Source organism: Dreissena polymorpha, chromosome 1 (assembly GCF_020536995.1).
Source record: "Dreissena polymorpha isolate Duluth1 chromosome 1, UMN_Dpol_1.0, whole genome shotgun sequence".
In the NCBI taxonomy this organism is placed as follows: Eukaryota; Metazoa; Mollusca; class Bivalvia; order Myida; family Dreissenidae; genus Dreissena; species Dreissena polymorpha.
In genome coordinates, this window is record NC_068355.1 from 210,747,189 (window position 1) to 210,768,776 (window position 21,588).

At 33.0% G+C, this 21,588-nt stretch overlaps 1 protein-coding gene across 1 annotated transcript; it reads right to left on the minus strand.

The window, feature by feature from the left end:
* Positions 1-272: 272 nt before the first annotated feature.
* Positions 273-5,004, minus strand: LOC127867942 (cephalotocin receptor 1-like). Its single transcript, XM_052409465.1, has 4 exons — positions 4,882-5,004; positions 3,537-3,658; positions 1,654-1,755; positions 273-1,172 (listed from the first exon to the last, which is right to left on the minus strand). Exons 1-4 carry the CDS (start codon positions 4,905-4,907, stop codon positions 733-735), a joined length of 690 nt encoding a protein of 229 aa, XP_052265425.1. The 5' UTR covers positions 4,908-5,004; the 3' UTR covers positions 273-732.
* Between the last annotated feature and the right edge of the window lie 16,584 nt (positions 5,005-21,588).

Sequence of the window (21,588 nt, forward strand, 5' to 3'; positions counted from 1 at the left end):
AAATGAAGTCAATATATTTCGTGAGAATCACGGGAAGTAAAATGCAACAAATTAAGTTATCTTATATAATAAGTGCACATTTCAAAAATGTTCACAGCGAAGCCGGCTTTTACACACAATCTTACTTTCTTCAAACACTGTGTCTTATGAAGACATTTTGTCCATCGCAGTATAATAGTCTAAAATAATTCAACTTCTATCGCTTGACCTAAAGTAAATCCAACATCACGTGAACCTACGGTTTCAGTGTTGCTCTCAATGTATTATATATTATATTAGATATTATCGACGGAAATCATAATATTATTAAGAAGGGAGTAAGTGCAACGTCTTAAATTAACAAAATGATCACTGAAATGTATTTAAGAATATTATACTTATAGTGAACAATAATAACATGTTTTGAACAAAATACTCGCGTTTCTGTATGCTGTTATGTACTATCTGCATATTCTCCATATAATTTAGAAAAACGATGTATGTATAACATTTATCGGGACATAAAGTGTAGCCACCAATGGTATTTCGTCCTTCAATTATTTTAGAAAGTTCAGTCAAACATTGTTTTCTTTAGTCAGTATAACCGTATGGCTGCACCGCTTTGTTTCCAACATCGTTCCACCTTTGGCACAATCATATCTATAAACTCGTTACGTTTCGACATTAACTGCTATTATTATAACCGAAAACGTCCATTATCTTATCAACAATTCCTTCTTAACGATCAGTTTCTTAATTTATTTTTACTTCGCATTGATCAATCGATTCATTTTCAATGTTCATCTTTTCATCTTCGATTCCGTTCGCTTCAATCACGGTGGACTCATTATTTGCGTTAGTAATCAATATTTTACCAGTATAACAAAATACCGTCTCCACTTCAGCGCCATAATCACTGATTGCCGATTTGTCGTCGTTTAGTTTCATCTCCTCGCGCATCGTCGAGGGGTGCACGTGCCTTGATTCCCCACTAGACCTTAGTAACGTTCCGGAAAAGACGCTGGGTTGAGACCTTTGGAGGCGAAGGCGATGGAAGAGGAAGAAAGCCATGGGGTTCACGACGGGATTAAGATAATAGCTAAGCAGGAGAAACGTTATCGACGGGTGGTTGAAGCTTGCGTATATACCCATATACACCACCGTGAAGAACGGGATCCAGGCTATGAGGAAACCTAAATTAAACAGGATCAATCTCGTTATATAGACAGTAGCTTAAGTGGAATGCTCATTTAATAATTAAGTATGTCATTGTTACATATATTCTTAGAGATGTCTTATATGACAATAATAATACATTTACGCCATTTAAAAAAACATAATGTGCATTATTTATTTGTAAAATCATTTTGTATCGTAGTTTTAATATTTTAACAGGGTAAGGGAAATTAACGGGTTGAGTTTCTTTCATTTCATGAAACATCATTGCTTCTAAAGGAATACATTCGTGACAGTTAAAAATGTATCTTGTTTTTATATGTGTCTATAATTCTGATCAATACCATCCATTTTAACATGTAATGGCAGCTAAGTTGACTTAAATATATTTACAATTTAAAAAATTCACGTCAGCAGTTATTTAAATTTGACATGTTTAATGTTTAAGTGATGTTTGCCGTATTTACGTTTACTCCATACAGAAGACTAAAATCTCACCGGACACAATTCCGCACATTAACTGAACGCTCCGCACTTTGGACCTTGGTAAATTCCTGTTGAATACTCGGAAAGGGCGTGGGTCCTGCTCGCTAAGTGATCCTGAAAATATACTCGTAATACGTTGGTGTCATCCCCTATTGGATGCGTCCTTCTAACGTTGCTCACTTTGGTATCGTTTGGTATCGTGTAAGGCACATAATGAAAATAAAAATGAATCGTATACACTGGTATACACGTCAAATTACAAAAATTGATTTAAAGGCTTGTTCAACCATGCTTATTTAAGCAATATTTCACGGAAAACATGACCATTAGTGCTATATACAGGATTGATTTCGTTCGCTTTCGCCGTATAATCAATGTTTTTTAATTGAAAGATAAACATTACATTTTCATTCATTTAAGCATTTGAGCTCGGATGAACTCCTTTAGGTAAAGGGCGCCTTCATGTATCGCAATGCTTTGTCATGGGACCGCAAGAACAAATATTGCATTCGATCGATTCTAAAACGGTAAAGTTTTCTCATTACCATAGAATATAAGTTGTTAATATGTCACAGCGTAAATATAAAGTTAAGTTAATAATTAACACTTTGTTTTTATTATATAATTGTAGAGTAGTTTTAGTTATTTCTTACATTTCACCGAGACTGTAACCTCATTTAATTTATAGTTAACCTATGGATGAATCTTACCTATTCTGAACACGTGCACGTAACATCCAATCATTCACTTTCCCCCAATATTTAGTTTGCTTGTTGAAAGTTGTTTCAGGCACCCATGCAACACTGGACATTGTGATTGTGTATTTTAATTTAAATAAATGCATATATTTGTTTATTATATTTTAAATTGCATGTATTAATTGTTTTTATTTAAGATAACCTTATCGATCAATGAAACTTTAGAAACTTCATTTGATTCGATTGTTTGTCGCTCGAACCCAAATACGCAACTTGCGAGAAACTAGGCCGGCAACACACACGTTGGGAATAACACTTTATTAATCATGAAATAACTCATAAAACACGTTTCACATAACTTATGTAACACCTCTCCTGAATTTACTCTGGTACGTTTGTCATAACGAGCAAGATTACCTATCATTTTTAAAAAACAAAAATATGTATTCAAACACATAATGGAACGTCTTGTTCAGCAGTTTTAGTCAGGTGTCTTAAGAGAGAAAGCCTGTATATTATGAACGAAGCTGATATGTTTGACCGAATTCACTGTTTACGGTTGTTAGCGATCGCATTCTGAGTGATTACTGCTATGATTTTCGAGTAATATATACGTCTTCTTTAAAGAGCCAGTTTGTTTGAAATATGTCTTATTTCAATCATAACGATAAGCCACGTCGTCGTAACCCATTGATAATATGTATATGTAAACGTTGTAAACCGTATGAAAGTTTGTTCTCAGTATTTTTATTTTATTAAATTAAATACTAATGCACCGCTTTTTTTAGCGAGTTAAGGCCTCCAAACGTAGAGCATTACTAATTTGGTTGCTACCATCGTTTTCATAAAGTAGGACAGCAGGGCTCGTTAAACGTACACGTTCAGCGTTATTTACGTTCTCCATAAACATTACGATGCAAAAAACTTCCAAAAAATAATGTCAGTAAATTTACTTGTGCTAGATTTAGCAATTCTGACCGCATGCTGTGTATATATTACGATCGTTAGGTTATTAAGCAACAATGATAGACTGCTTAGCTTGGTATGCCAAAACAAAGAGTCGGCGCAAACAATAGGGCTGGTCGGTTTATTGGAAATAAACATCTTTTGTTAAATTGCACCTTACAGTTTGCTTTAAATACAAGTCAAAATGCTGCTTTTGTTAACAGTTGAGTATGTTTGAATTTTAATATATACCTTTTACGCGAATGGATCCTTCAATCCGTCTAATAAGGGATGTGATCAGCAAGAGGTAGCTGCAGACGACAACCAGAAGTGGAACCACAAATAACGCACCAAACAGCATAATGTATAAGTACCTATAATAATTGGTTGAACCTCGTTTGGACTCATATCAGTATACAAAACCCTAACAGCATGCAAATAATGTTTACAACCAAAGGGAGAGAAACAATCAATAATAAGAACACATTCTAGAATACGCAATTTTTCTTTGTTTTACTACTGTTCAAATCTTCTTACTGCTGCAAAGATGTGTATGCGCGTATACAAAAACTACTGAAAGCGATATCTGTTATATGCAAAATAATCGCCTAAATAAGCGGGTAAAATTGGTCGGTGTATTTCATAAACTTGAACTTATCAATTGTTAGTGTGCTTGCAAAGACAAGTGTGAAGTGAGACTCAGTATCGCTGATTGCCAATACTCATGAAACGTGACTTCTGCTAACGTCTAATAGTCAAATTGTCAAAAAAGTATATCCAATGTATCCATTATTCTATAACTAGACCTCGCGCATAAACCAACACATATTTCAGTTTGTTTAGACATACATGTAGTGATTGCAAAATTGCAGCAGGCCATAATCATAGCCCTCATCTTAGGCCATCATAAGAAATGTTTACATCAACTTAGGACGCAAACATGTTGACGCTAAGCGCAATGATAAAACATACTTAAATTTCATTTTCGATAGAATCAGAGGTGAGCCAAAGCGTAAATAATATTGTGCCCATCTGTGTCGAACATGTCTGCTACAAGCATTCAGCTTAATGAATGCTGCCCGTTTGTACCAACGATTGTTAAACGAATACTAAGCCGACCGTGTCGTGAAATGTGTAGGCTTAGCCAAATTGAATATAGAAAGACAAACACAACTTGGCAAATCCCACGAATATCGGCTTTAATTTTTGTGGTCAATGCAATTGGTCGTTCAGAATTAAGAGGTCAATAAGACTGTTTGCAACACAGCGAAATGAGATAGCGGACAGCAGCGCTTTTGGAAGTTGGTAAAACCAATACGCTTAAATGAGTATATGGGATTTATATGTCGACATTATTGATTTAAAATCAAATCAACAAAAACATATGACTGTTACATGAACTGATTACCTTTTATTAAGCCATAGATCAAATGGTGTTTACCTCCATGATTTATATATCGATCAAGTTTATGACTATCGCAAAATGAACATACTGTTTTAGGAAACATAACTATGTTATGTAGGAAGATACCTATGTCTTTGAAATAATAAATCGCCACAGAAGGTAACATAGCATGTTTTTAAAGCAAAAACTTACCGCAAAAGAAAACACGGCATTGTCATGTTGGCAGACCACAATATGTGTGCCCTGTATTTGCTCAGTATAGAAGGAAATGTACACCGGGATATTGCAGCATAAACTGATTATCCAGCAGGCTGCTGTAAAGACTTTCTGCATTGTAAACCCTGAAAGATATTAAAACATAAAGTATTGTATTTATGTGTGTGCACTCTACATTCTCGACATTACTTTGATTTTAAACGCTAAGACAGTATGCGTACTGTAGTTTCCCACTTAAAGTTGTTAACGCGGGATTGCACATACATGCCGTAATAACATATTTAACATACATCATATACAATAAATAGGGAATTAATGAAAAAAGTGTCTATTGTATAAATTATAGATGGTTTTTATGTTTAATCAAACACAAAAGTTGAAATAGTTGTATATGTAAAACATGAAGTGAATTTATTATAATCAACTTTTTAGAAACGCACATGTACAATCAATTACATGTGGTTTTAAAAGGATAAATGCGGATAATGTTATTATACGTTTGTTACTTTTCTTTCCGAGCGCGTATTTACAGAAACTTAGCTCAAATCAAAAATGTACTTTTGTATTTAAATATTATTTTGTACTAAACATTGTTACAGATTATTATTTTTAACAAAGCAAGTTGACACCATGTTGTTTTCAATACTGAAACGAAATTTAGATTGTGCATTTATTTGCAACATTATTTAAATAATGTACCTAAAAATCACCTCTTTTAAAATGTATCATTGGCTTGGCGATTACAATCGCTCTATCCAAACTTGTGATCGCCAAAAGAAAGTTAGAAGCCATGGCGAATGCGTTAGAAAACGACCTCTGAAGTTTGCACGCCTGTGTACCGGCCGACCAAGGCATAAGCAAGATATGGTAACCAGCAGTTAGCTCTATTGCTCGCACAACGGCGTCGAACACACCAGTAAGAAGATCTTAAAAGGAATAAGAACAACAGCACGATACAGCATTTTAAAGTAGAATTTTACGAAATTTTGCTTAATCGTTGCAATTAAAGATTTCCGCAATACTTTCTTATTGGTCAGCTTACAGACAATTCTCTCATGTTCGAGTATAAAACCATATAAAGAGTAGATTCACATTAATAATTGCCTTATTAAATAGCAACCCTAATCAAGCCATTGATAAAATAACTAGGTAAGTGTAAATCAAAAGCCGTTCTTGATGTTAACGTTGCCTGTTAACATATTTGAACGACTAGCTTCGTACCAGCTTCGGCCATATTCAGCAACAGGAAGTAGAGTCTCGATGGTTTCCGGTACTTCAGTATGGTCACGATGACGGCAATGTTTAACGCGGGAATAAGTGTCGCAAATACCCAGCACATAGCCACGGAAGCTGTGAACCAAGTCTGAAAGACAGTTCGCAACAAACAATAAACAAAGAATATGTGTTGGTTTGGGTAGATTTTCGATTTAACTTGCCGAGTGATCATAGAAACGAGAGTATCAATTCGGTAATCTACCACAAACCAGAAAGTATATAATTGTTTGTTCCAACGTTTATTTACATTTTAACTAAGTTCAGCGTATAAATTTCGCATAAATAATAACGCAAATGTGTAAAAAAACAACAACGAAATATCTAAGTAAAATAGTAAATTATATCCATACTTTTCATTGTGCTCTATTTTTATTGTTTATTTGTGTGTATACGTCATTGATATTTCCTTATAAACAACATAAAAGCATTTACTAAACAGTGTTTGTGTCTAGGTCACACATCTAAAATATATGCCTCTCTACGCTTGTTTTCTTTTTTTTGAAAAATGGCAATTCTGTACCACTGAAAATGTGTCGATGATCTTCACATCTTTACCTTATATATTGAGAGAAGACAACTTTTTAACTTTGAAACAACTTTACTATCCTATCAAATATCTTTTCAACAAGTATAAGTTCCGACATAAGTTCATACCTTCGATAAATAATCGCAGAACGTATTATTAAAATTTAAGAAACGTAAAGGACATGTGGGAGTAATGAAAACAGCATGCAATAACCAGATTATTTAAATACGTTTGTTATAAGCATAGTTAGGTGATTTTGACGCGCGATGTTCAATAAGACGTGATCAATTTGTTGTATCAGTCTGTTTTTTTACACTTTTTTTTTTTAACAAAAACACAAAACTGAGCAGGTATTCTCTCCAAGACAATCTATGAGATATCGAGTCTTGTGTTATAGTGATATGTATGTATTTAATGTGTGATGCTCTACATTTAAAAAACATTATTATAATTAAAATAAGTATTAAAAAGGGCTGTATTTAATTGATATTTGGTTCGACCAGCTGCAGGTTTGTATATATTCAGGTACACAGAAATGTAGACAGTGCTTGAGGAGGAAAATTTGAACCATTACGCATTTCTCAAAAAGTGAAGCATGTGTGGGCGGAAAGTATGATAACATATGGTAAACATGATATGGGACTAATCAAATGTATGCTACAAACAGAAATAGAATACTGCTATTTGCTATTACGATACAATATTTGAGACAAAATATGCATACTATAATATCCCCGTAAGGACGTTTATAAATCGCGCCCTGTTATAACCATTTAACAGCAGGTTGTGAAAGTGAAAATCTCTTCTAAGCCGACGACAATTGACTCTTTCTTTAAGTTAACCTAAAAGATAGTGTTATGATGAAAAGTACATGTACATGTATTTTTTCGTCTTGTTTGAAAAGCCGGACATATTATCTTTGATTAATGCATACATTAATAACATTAATACATGAATAACTGTTATATTTTATGCAAACAAATTACAATTCATTGAATATTAGCATTTTTGTATTATCTGTCCATCAAATTCATGAAAACTCAAAATTAAGACCACCTCGATATTAAGACCACTTTTCAAAAGTCCCACAGGTGGTCTTAATAGCGAGGTTTCACTGTGTTTAAAACGGGTAATGTACACTAATGATACTCTTTCCAGACAGATGTTTAAAAAAGCATTCCTCTTAAATCAGGAAAAATAGTTATTTTGTTAGTTTGGCATTTGTATTTATAATGTTATGTATGTTATTTGACTGGATTAATATTTCAAACTAAATAACCAGTATACAAATGTATAGAAACGCCTCTCGGTATACATTGCCACGGGTTTACAGATAAGTGTTTGGTCGTATGGATGATGAAAACATGTGGCTGTATTAACAAAACACACACACACGCACGCACGCACGCACGCACGCACGCACGCACGCACGCACGCACGCACGCACGCACGCACGCACGCACACACACACACACACACACACACACACACACACACACACACACACACACACACACACACACACACAAATGCGGAGCTAAATGTGATTTTTACGCCAACAAAGTTTTTTAAGTGTGCACATACACTTATATAGATCTTCTGATTTCCGTTAATGATGACATAATTCCAACGGAAACAAATGTTGTCATTATTATGTTATATAATTCTATTATTCATTAGCAATTTCATATTTCAATTTGTATTAGACTAAGGACAGCAGTGTGGGCCTGATACCAAATGACGATTAATACAAATATTGTTTTCTCCTAATTTGGTTACTCACTGAAAACAACAAATAGACTCGTTTGTTAATTCATAAAAAGCATAACATTATCGGCAAATACAATCACATATCAACCCCAATTGAAGTTCATTTTAAATTTACAAAGCCCCATACGCAAAATCTTTTTAAAAGCCCAAATTTTGAAAATGCAATGCTATAACGTCGATCATGAGAACAAGTATATTATAACTTTTGTTGGAAGTGCCCGTAACAACGTCTATTCATCTTAGGGAGTCGCCATGGGGCTTACTTTACAATATGAAATCACCACGGCACGGATTAACCTCGTTGTGTGTAATACCAACAATGCGTAAAGCCAATTTCAAATTCGTTGGAAATGGTTATAATATAATATTTTATGTCTAACGTATATTCAAATCAACATTTTTAAAGCTAAATTTGTTGAAATCCATCACGTTTAGTTCACTTCAGTTTAAACAGTTACCAGGTATCAATGCAGATAAGTGACAGGCACTATGTTCAACTTCTCAATTGTCCTAATACATTCTTTTTATTACCGACAGCTACAACAGGTTAAACAGTTTCTGTTATTCCTTAGCTTCAATCAATTATTCATAGTCTAGTTTAATTAATTCATTAAGTCTATAAAACTTGAGCATAAGAATCCATGAACATTCGGAAGAACGTCGTTAAACGGCTTATGTTAAACAAACAATTACAAGCAATTAAGTCATGATTTCCTGTAGTATTTAATAATATCATTGTATGACAATTTAGTTTTAACCTACTATAGAGGCAGTTAAAAAATAATAATTTCGCTATCGAAAAACGTTATATTAATGAGTAAGCTCCTTCCAAATGAACCGATTTGTTCGTTTGCATAGTCGATTAATTGTCTCAATATCAGATGAACTATATTGGACGAGGATAAATCAACTGGATAAATCATTGAGTTCGATCATTAGTTTGCAATGTATCTTATCAATCAACGATCGTTTCGTTTCCTGGAAATGATACGTCTAAAATATCAATCTGCAAACATCCGAAGTTATTTGAAACAAGATATTCGTATAAAGTGGCTTGTTACACGATTTGTATATAAGTCTCTATGATGGGTTTGCGATCAAAGTAATGATTCACATTATATTTTAAAATGTATACTTATATATTGCGACGAAATTTTTATAACAAGGTAGCGCATATTGAAATATAAAATCAATGCTTCGGTTATTATTATTATTATTTGTTTAAAAAAGCGTTTCTTGTTTTTTCTGATCAGTTTATCCCTATTTACTCTAATGCTCGATTGCATAAAACGTACTTTAGGTTACTACTCTATTCTATTGATAGTATTTACTACCAATTTTAAATGCTCTCGAGTCCGTTTCATGGGCAAAGAACCACTACTTGTTGTCTTTTGGGGGGATCTAAAGAACGCGTAAACAGTGGGGATCGACCCAGTGACCCCCGGTCGTAAGGCGGACGCCACATCCATTACACCATTACGTCCGTATGCTTCAGTTATTCTGATTGAGTTTGTGTTTCCTTTTAAATGGAAGTCGCATACTGTTAAAGGGATCTTTTCACGGTTTGGTAAATTGACAAAATTGAACAAAGTTGTTTCAGATTCGCAAATTTTCGTTTTAGTTATGATATATATATGAGGTAACAGTATTACTGAACATTTACCATAGCCCAATATAGCCATTATATGTATCTTTTGACGATTTGAAAACCTAAAAATTATAAAGCGTTGCAACGCGAAACGATTGAATAATTTGGAGAGTTCTGTTGTTGTCGTTTAAATTTACGAAACTACGAAGATTGCTTATATAACGTATAAAATACTTACATTGTGTACACCAGGCGAAATAGCCGAGAGGGCTAATGCGTTTTTACTTCAGACTAAATTCAGGACTCCGGGGGTAATAATAATAATAATAATAATAAAATCTTTATTTAAAGAAGATAGACTTGTTAAGAAATACATCAGATGAAATTACATAATATGCAATTTATATAATACATTTCTTATTTTCAACAAGGTCTTCTAACAAGAAACAATTTACAACAAATACATCATATTTCATCTTGAGCAATAAGAACAAAACATAAAGAATCATATATGCATACACATATAATGATATATATTATAATTAAAAACAAAATGACAGACATAAAACTACAATAACCATTTATGCAAGAACAGTATTTAAACATTAAACTAATGTTATTTACTAAAACAACATGAAGCATGTTCAGTTTATTTCATAAAGTGTGGAAGAAAGATAAGCTTTTAATTTTTTCTTAAATGTAATTAAATTGTTTGTTTGACGTATAGATTGGGGTAACGAATTCCAAATTGTTTTGCTAGAAAATTCAAACGATTGTTTGAAATAGTTTGTTTTTGGTATTCGCACTAGCTTTAAATCCCCCTTTTCGCAAGATCGCAAGTTATAGTGAATATTTTGTGATGGTGTCAAAAGGTCACGTATGTATGTTGGGGTTTGATTGTGAAATGCTTTAAATACAATAACTGACGTGAAATAGTGATTACGCTGTTCGAAAGTCAACCATTTTAGATCTTTAAATAGTGTTTTTGAATTTGTGCTGTACTTTTTATTTAAAATATGTGCACCACAACGCTTTTGTATTTTGACTATTCTATTAATTTCCGTTTTGGCCGCTGAACTCCAGGTAACGCATGCGTAGTCGGATATAGGTGAGATATAACCATTATAGAAGAGCTTACGCATTTCAAGGGTTAAATATGGTTTTATTTTTTGCAAAAGAAACATTCGTGATGACATTTTTGAACAAACGCTGTTAATGTGTAGTTTCCAAGATAGAGTATTGTCAATATAAAGGCCAAGAAGTTTTTGACAATTTACTGTTTTGATCACTGTATCTGAAATTTTAAGTTTTAGATCTGTCATGTTTTGAGCTTTCCGTTTTGACCCTAATACCATACAAGTAGTTTTTAGTGGATTAATAATCATGTTATTAGTTTGGCACCAATCATTTACAATTGAAAGATTTGTTTGTAGCTTATTTTGAAGTGTTTGAATATTTGTTCCCACAGTGTGCAATGTTGTATCATCAGCATACATTGCAGAATCACATGTAAGATCTAGCGAAAGATCATTAACGTAAATAAGAAATAGAAGAGGTCCTAAAATAGATCCTTGGGGAACACCAGCAATGATGCTTTTACAAGTAGAGGTAGTGTTTTCTGCTTTGATAAACTGAAATCGATTGCGGAGATATGAAGAAAATAGTTCTGCGGAGATATGAAGAAAATAGGTCGCATGAACTATCATTAAAATGATAAAGTTTTAATTTGTGTAAAAGAACCCTATGGTCCACAAGATCAAATGCTTTTTTAAAATCCAAGAAAATTGTACCTACCAGATTTCCATTATCAATTTGTTTAAGCCATGAATCAACTATATTAATCAATGCTGTTTGACAAGAATGATATTTGCGAAAACCCGACTGGGTTTTGTTTAATAGACCTGTAGATTCTAGATATATATGCAATTGTTTAGCTATATGCTTTTCAAATATTTTAGATATAGTAGGTAAAAGTGATATTGGTCTATAATTATTGGGATCTTCTACCGATCCACCCTTGTATAAAGGTATTACGTTTGCAATTTTAAGCATGTCGGGAAAGGTTCCATGTGATATACAGTTATTTATAAGAGCAGTGATTGGTTGTATAATGAAATCTTTGCAAAGTTTAATAATGCTGGGTCCTATACCATCAGCCCCAGCAGATTTGTTTGAATGAAGTTGATTAATTAAAGTACTAACTTCTGATGTGGTAATAAACTGAACAGAGAAATGCTTAGACTCTAGCTTAGCATCCAGATATGTTTTTAGTGAGTGGAAATCGTGTTCAGCAAATTTAGTCTTTTTAATAAGTTTCGAGATGTCAACAAAGTGATCATTAAGTGCATTAGCTACATTTGTTTTACCAGATATTATCCGATCATCCTTCCTTATTACATTTGGCAAAATAGAGGATTCTGTGTGTTCATTTGATGCTAATTTAATAGTTTTCCAGAGCGATTTCGCACTTGTTTTGTTTTGTACCGCATTCGAAAAATATTCTTTTTTAGCCATTTTGATTGCACTGTTACATTTATTACGCCACAACTTATATTGTGGCCAATTAGATTCACGTTTATATTTATCCCTTAAAGACCTTGCTTGTTTTACGTTTTCGTTGTACCAACCAGGTTGTTGTAATCTCTTCACTTTTTTATATTTGATAGGGGCATTCTTATTAAGGACTGAGTTTAATATGTTATAAAATACTTCAAATGCCTCATTAGCATCCTCTATTGTTTCAACCATATCAAAATTAGCATTTGCTAAGTCATTTTGAAAATTGATTTCATTAAATTTGTTAAAACATCTGTACTTAATAATTTTATGATCATCTGTTTTAACAATTTTACCTTTGACGCTTAATGTAAAAACTACTGGGTAATGGTCACTTATGCCTATTTTTGGTATGATTATCTCAGAAATGTTGTCATATTTTGAATACAAATGGTCTAATATTGATGATGAACGTTCCGTAACCCTTGTTGGAAAAGACACGTGTTGTTTTAAATTAAAATCAGTGATAAGTTTTTCCCATTTCTTATTGTTAAATATGTTTTGGCTTAAACAATGAAAATTAAAATCCCCGGTTGAATACATATTACAATCTTCCATGTCTGCCTTATTTATCTGTAATTCAAATGAGTCAATCCAAGATTGAGGGCTATTTGGTGGGCGATAAACAAAGTTAATTAGATATGGTTTGTACTTTACAATGTTGATTTGTAGCCAAATAGATTCAATATCGTCACTTTCTAAATCATGTCTACGTACAAAAGAGATGCGATCTTTTATATAAACTATTATACCGCCTCCAGCAGAAATAGCCCTATCACGTCTTACAATGCTGTAACCGGAAATGGATATTGTATTAATCTCCGTTTTATCATTTAAAAATGTTTCACAAAAGCCTACTATATCTAAAGAACTATTTTCGTGTAAGTAAACACGAATTTCATCCAATTTAGGCAATAAATGTTGGATATTCAAATGCATAATATGCAAACCTTTATATGTAAATGGAATATAATAATCATTATTTATGTTACATTTTAAAGTAGATTGTATGTGAGATTCCATAAGAACGTTACTATCCAGGGATGATATATCAGTGTCTAAATTATTTATTGTGCTACATTTAATATTATTCAATCTTAAGCAATGTGGTTTATGTTGATTTGTATCATCATTAGCAATAATTAAACTACACTTACATTTGTGCGAGTCACATTGGTTATATACCGACGAAAGAATGTCAAATTTATTTGTGCTATATAACGATGTAGTACGTCTGTCATCAGTAACCTATTGTCTTTTGGGTAGTCTGCAGTCACGTGTAACATGATTTTGACGTCCACAGTTCGTGCAGTGTCGACTGTTTTCATGATTGACGTGTCGACGAACGTACCGGAAGTCACGATTTTCATTATGACAATCCTGATATTCACTCCGGGTGTCCAGGTGTGCGTTCCTTAGATCATGCTGCCTGAAGAAGTTATGGTGCCCATTACGGAAGTCATGATGCCCTTTCCGGAAGTCATGATAACCGTTCCGGAAGTCACGATGCCCGTTCCTAAAGCCATGAAGCCCGTATTGGAAGTTCGGTTTAGCGCTCCGGTATTCACGATGCCCGTTTTTGAAGTCACCGTTAGAAGTTCGCCTCCGCTGATTTTGATCAAGTTGACGATGTTGTTGTTGTTGCTGCTGCATTCTTTTCTTAGTTATATGCACTACTTCATTGATTGCTGCCACAAGTGAACTTGATCCATAATTACTTGGGTGAATTCCATCAGGTCTGAATAGTCGATTCGCCAATTGTCCGTTTCCGTACACAAAACAATTATAACAATCGATCAGCTTTACCGGAAGTTCGCTTGATACATCTTCTAGCATTGAGTTGAAATCGCGTACATCAACATCACGTCGAGGACTTATTTTACAAATAAATATTTCACAATTTGTTTGATCTTGAATGCATTGCGAAGTCTGCAAGATTACATCTTTGATTATTGAAATTGGCTGGCCATTCGAGACATCATTCCCACCAGCAAATATTATTATTTTTGATAAGTCAAAGATATTCATTTTTCGCAGCTTTTCACAGATATCCAGCATTGTCTTCCCTGGCAAAGTGCATATGTCCACAGATTCGCATAATCCTCGCTTATTTATGCCTCTCAAAATTGAATCTCCAATCAGTAACGTCTTCGACGTTTGTGGCGTAATGTTCGATCTATGCTCGCCTTTATTGGTTTCTTCTTCAAAATGCACAGTACTTTCTTGTATATCGGAGATCGCTTGTGGGCTAGGCTCAAGTGTCATTTGTTCGGTTTCTAGTAATGTGTCATTTTCAACGGAATCATCGGACATCCGTTTACTTGTTGCTTCTACAGAGCCATTCCTATAACCTTTGGAAAGAACACTTGGTAGGGAGTTTGCCTTAAGTATATCTCCGAGCGATTGAAATTTTTTCTGTACAGATATATTTAATTGGTCGAGTGTTTGCTTCAGGTCTTGAACGTTTTCCTGTAAACAATCGCATTTGTCTTCCGTACCTCGGGAATTCGTTGTACTAATTACTTTTACACTATGGATAATGTCTTTCATCTCATTGAATCCGCGATTAGTGTTTAAGCTGTGCTCACATACATCTTTGCGCATATCACTTACAGACTTTTGAATGGTTTGAATCAAACAAAAAAGTGTTTCAAAATCAAATTCAATCCCAGTGCTCTCCGTTTGAGTACTTGCGTCAATTTTCACGTGTTGAACTTTTAACACCGATTCGAAATGTTCAGGTTGCTTGGTATTTACCATGAAATTGAAATCATTTATTTCCGGTCTCAAACAACATACATCTTTTTCTTCAGTTTGTTTATTTGTCAACACTAGCATGCATTCTTGAAGAATTTCTTGAAATTTTGCGTTCACTTCATCGACGGTCAAGTTTTCTGTTATTAATTTATTTGAAGTGAGTTGTATGATTTCTAATAAGTCACTTTCCGCAAACTGATTCACCATTTTCCCATTAACCAGACACGAACATTTTGTGTGATACAAGTTAATTGTATACACACCATTTCTTCCGGATGATAGCCTGTATTTAGTTTCCACTAAACTACCAATATTATCATACACTGGTGTTTTTTGACATTTAAATTTCAAAGTTTCAGACTGGTAAAACTCATCAGCACAGCTTTTGAAAAGTTCATACATACCAGTACTAAATTCGATTTTCAGCCCACCACCAGTCACCTTGACAATCGCGTGGTCCCTTGTGGTCGCATAGAGTTTCTTTCTCATTGCCTTTTCACTATTTAACTCGTAGTCTCTTGTTTCCATCGGTCCACTTGTTGTTTCAAGTCCGGATTTTTTTGTAGCGATCAACGCGCAATTCTGTATCCGTTCTGCCATGTTCAATTGTTATCAAAATGACCGCTGTCAAATACTCTATTATTTACATTAAATTTCACATTGATATCATTGTTATTTTCTGTAAAATCTTAGATAAAGCGCATAATTTAACGGAGCTTTTTAAAACTTGTTATGCCGGAAGTAACGTCATGACGTAATATCAAAATATTATATATAAATAACCAGATTAAAGCATGTGTTACAGTCACTAGTTCGAGCCCTGGTACCGGCTACCTTTTTCCTTTTTTATTTTTATTCTTGATTTTTTACTGGAGCTTTTAAGATCTAATGTTTACATTTATCAATATAATGAATTTAATGACAAACTTCAAAATATGCCAAAATCTGTGAAAAGGCCACTTTTACCCCTCTGTCCCTGTATGAAATGGTACATTTCTAATGATTGTTATTCAATACACATATATATCTATGTTAGTACAAGATAGGTGGATTTGTTTTCTTTGAGTTGCCTTAGTAAATGTATACATTGACGGCGCATTAATGCATACATATTTGAAAAGGCAAATTAACACTGTTGGGAAGCTGAATTTAGGCGGAACCGTCAGTCTACTTTGTGTTATTTAAATTATCAATGTTGCGTATCGCGTTTCTCGTGCACGTTCCTCGTTTTCATATCATTCGTCTCAAGTAACTTGACTATGGAACACTAACGCAATAAAACTGAAAAGGGCGACTTCCGAAAGACATCTAAGTTGGAGCTTTGTTTTTCCGACGCTGTGTCCATAAACAAGAGAAAAAATATGCATCAGCGGTGCATCTGTTGGCAGCTTGTTCGAATTAAGTAACATTTTCTGTTTTCAACTGATTACCTCATAAAAAGAAAATCAGCATATTTTCCGACTGGAGTTTGCTCCGATTTCAAAACAAAATGACGCACACGTTTAGGAGACTTACACTGATTAAATACATTCATAATATGTCTTTTTGCTAGCAATGATTAGTTATTAACCCGTATGACGCCACTTCTTTACACATTGTGACCCAACAATCGAAAGGGACTTAAGGGAACAGTCACTAAATCGATAGTGCAAATGTTTTTTTATTAATTTACCTTAACTTTTATTAACCCATTATGAGATTTACAAGTGTTTTATAAAATATTTTTTGTTAAAGGGGGGTTCTACACATTTTTATATCAATTTTATTTCAACAGAATTACCATACAATATTTTATAATGTGGTTATTGTGAAGTGTCACGTCTTCTTTTAGCTACATTTTGAATGTTTCGGCCAAGCATAGTATTTCGTTTCATATGAAAACCTGTTAAATAAGGTTTATTAGTATCTGTTACATGTAAGCTAAAATTAGGATATGAAAAGACAAACCACTGCATGAAACGGTCATTTGTTGAACTTTAACACAAACTCATTTGATAATACACACTTTTTCGTGTTTGTTGGAACATTGAGATTGTAAATCGAATTGTTATTTCGTTTTATTAACAGTTACATTTGTATATTGTAAATAATGACTAAATTATAAAAATGTATATTTTACAAAGTCCAAACACGCAAGAACCCAAGTCAAATTAGTACTTTCAAACGTTTTATTATGGTAAAATACATGTAAACATATGAAGTACGTCATAAAATAACGTCACGTTATTACGCAAGAAAAACGTAAAGCATCTTATTGTTATTAATTCTCTAACAAATATATAAATAACCAGATTAAAGCATGTGTTACTTTGTTTATAGTAACAAAATAATTGGGTAGAACATGGATTACAGAGCTTATTTCCTTATATTGCGCTTTCTGCCGCTTCAAACTTGGCGCTTATGCATAATAGGCGAGTAAATGAGCACACGTGCAACATACCTGTCAATATGACGACTCATGTGATTGTAATACAATATTATTAAAATTAAATGTCAAAATCAATACGGATGACAGAAAATCACGGTCTTACTATCCGTAAACGTTCCAATAATATTTTGTTGAGACTCAATTTACATTATTGGTACAAATATGGCTGCAATAGTGTTGAAACACAGATGTCGGTAGCCCTTCTTTTTTAACAAGGCCTTCTACTTTTAGCAAATTCTGAATGATAATCTGTGAACAATGAACTCCCACAGAGCAATTAACCATGTACTGTATCATCTTAAATAATCATGTCGGTAGCGCTTGTTTTTAACAAGGCCTTCTACTTTTAGCAAATTCTTAACGATAATCTTTGTCGAATAAAATCCTACACATCAATTTACCATGTAATGCATCAACTTAAATAATCGTATATCATGTTAAAAATATTTATGTATATTATTTCTGCAACAAACCACACGACTTAAATAGTCCGATTTTCCTCAAATATTAAAACTAGACATTTGTTAAAAACTGAAAAATTATTTTAAAATGACGTCAATAAAAATGAATTCATATAACTTAACTACTCACAAGGACTAGCAAGTTATAAATTTATTTGATTAATTTTGCGATGGTAAGACGATTATAACAGACCGTCTTTTCAAACGTATCTCGATTTACGTCGTCAAACGAGGAATATCGAAGCACGTCTGCAACAATAGAGTATCGAAGAAGATGCCAAATTTGTAATTACATTTCCGGCTGGTATATAACACAAAATCGTTATTGCTTTTTAATATTTACACCTTAAGACTTTTCGATTGTTATTATACCATATATGTGTTGATATATCCAGTTCGAAACGCCATACAATTAAACACCGCTCTCATACTAGGGTTAACATAAACTATGGAGGATGTAAAATCGATCACACAGTACAATGTATGTTTTTTCCATCAGAATTGCTTCTTGGAAAGATAAGTACAACAATTATTTATAAATTTAAGAATTGGAGCATAAACGATTGTTGTAAGAGAAAAGTTGTTTTACAGGTATGACCAACGTATTAACTTGTTGAATTTAAAAAGAATGTAAATAAGGATCAATTACTCGCGCAAGTATACAAATAACGTATACATATACGATATAAATCAAAACATGCACACACACACGGTTTTATAAAAAAATAATATACCAATGAAAAGTAAAATAGTTATAAAATGAAAATATGAATCCCAGTTCGATCATTTTGTTTCTGTTTGTCAATTATGAAAAGTACGAGCTCAATATTTTGGTCATGAACATATCTTTACAAATGTTTCACAATGTGATGCCTATAATACAAATTCGAGTTGAACATTGAGCAACACGAAGTAAAATATAAACAACATGAAAATTTAGCTGCAACAGCAGGAGGTTAATACAGTTTCAGCATGTGGTCCGTTTTATGAAATGGAACCAATTGCAAAAAAAGAATGACCCTACAACACACACAGCACATTTGACACTACACACACCCAGCAAAACACACGAAATAAATTAAATCTACAAACCTCACATTCGTCTAGAATTACTCATATTACATAAAGCCTTATAAGACAGTTAGCATAACAATTCAAATAAATAAGAAATACAAGGGAACCCATTTTAATTTTGTTTCCATTTTAAAACAATTGGGTAAGATGCACATCAACAGTGGCGCCGTGGCATAGTAAATGTATTGTGCAACTAACGACCTGTTGTTCACGGATCCGTGATGTGACAGCGATCTTTGAGTATAGGATTTAATTTCGATAAGAACATTACTCAATATGTGTTTTCCTTTTTTATACTGACTGATATGTTAATGTGTGTACTAGTATACCAAGTCCCACATTTTTTCGTATTACGAGACAATTTTAACCAAGTTCGTTAGATGTCGTGCAAGATGTTAAATGCATAAAATTAGTCACCATCTATAGGGTAATTATTAATATATACACAACAAACGCCAACTCATCTGAAATAAAATCAATATTCTAGAGAGGTTATTAAACGCTATTCAAAGGAGGCCGAGACGAACAACCAAATGGCATTTGTACGTTTTAATCGACTTTGGCTCTTTTAGTTTGGTTTTTATATATCTGTTTACATATGAGTTATGTTGACTAAATAAAATACTTATTTCGATATATGAATAAATAAACATTATGTTCATGACAGTCAATGCTACTACTGCTAATTGTTTTATGTCGAAAACGTATTTACACTTGACATTTTGTGTTGTAAATACGTTTTTAAATAATATGAAAAATCCATCCACAACAGTTATGTGTGGATATTATGTCATTTTTGCACGTTTACATTACATTTTGTTATGAAATAAGCACACTTCTATTAGGCATTACATTTTTCCTCCTTCTATTAGGCATTACATTTTTCTTCCTTATACTTACTTTAATTACTTTAAATCGAAACTCATCTTCTTGGAATTTTAGACCAGATGGGATTTGACATAAATATTTCGAATTGCGTAAACATACACATTTGAAAATGTGACGTTCGGTAAGCCACATAACCGGGTCTAACCCTTAAAGCTTTGCCGCGGCCATTTACGTTTTATTTGTGTATTAATAAAGTTGTTATTTTGTTCTAAAGTAGAGAATAATAATAATATTTTATACTCTTATTTGATTTCTGAAGTTTTACATTTTACTTTATTGAACTTGTAAATGATAAGCCACTATAAAAGAAATGATTGTGAAAAGTGCACACTTTTATTAATTTTTCTTTTATGGTTAGTGCTCAAAATAACAACGTTCTTTTATTAAAACTCACATGCAGCCATTTTACTGTTTCTTAAATCATATATCTATTTAAGGGATGTTCCAATCCAACTTCCATTTCTTTTAATTTCATAAATGATCATTGCACATAAACCAACATCGAGTAGAGATAATTCTATATTCACTGGTTTGATAATAACATAACATAACTTTGTCGACTGAGTAACATGCCTTTTCGCCTGCAGTTTAGTCTATTCGAGAATGTATGTAAACAAATAAAACTTGATATCATATCTATAAATCTTAAATCTTGATTTTGTTTCGTAGAAAATATTCAGGATAGGATATTTACATTTAAACTAATCTCGTCCGTAGGTAAAAAATCTCTCGCGCTCATCTCAAGCTACAACTCTAGTGTCAATTAGCTTCCTTTAATTGGTGTCTTATCCAATGCTATCAGACTTATCAGACTTCTGTGTGTGTGTTGGTGGGGGGGGGGGGGGGCGTAGCTTTATAAAATAGCATTTACCTAGAATTATTTCGATAGAGAACGGGAAATATTGGCTGAAACAGTTTTGAACAAAAATGTATTGAATCTTACAACGACGATTTTTTTTAAACAGTTTTTAAAGTAAAATGATGTGACGTGTTTGAAGTGTTTTTACTCGTTTAAATGTATTAATAGTATTTATTCACCTAATATGAACAGTCGAATTTCAATACCAATGATGCCTATACTAAATTTAGAGCATCTAAATACACACGTACGATATAAAATAATATTCCTTAAATTTCATTATTTCTTTCAAAACGTGACATTTGTTACATTTCAGTTTCACAATTCACGATTCTATAATTCCGATGCAATTTACATTTTTCAATTTTGCAATCCTTTAAAATTATAATATTTATTATTTTTTATTGATTAAAATGACATACTTTACCGGTGTAATATATCTGTCTACACAAACACTTAATACATTAATATATGTTTAGATTGTATAATCGTTTTGTTTTT

What these genes read in the sequence shown, in the direction of transcription:
- LOC127867942 (XM_052409465.1), bottom strand. Translation starts at nt 4,907, where the DNA reads ATGACAATGCCGTGTTTTCTTTTGCG. An exon ending in AGGATCCATTCGCGTAAAAG is followed by an intron (nt 1,756 to 3,536) that starts GTATATATTAAA and finishes GTATATTTTCAG; the next exon opens with GATCACTTAGCGAGCAGGAC. An exon ending in AATGTGCGGAATTGTGTCCG is followed by an intron (nt 1,173 to 1,653) that starts GTGAGATTTTAG and finishes TGTTTAATTTAG; the next exon opens with GTTTCCTCATAGCCTGGATC.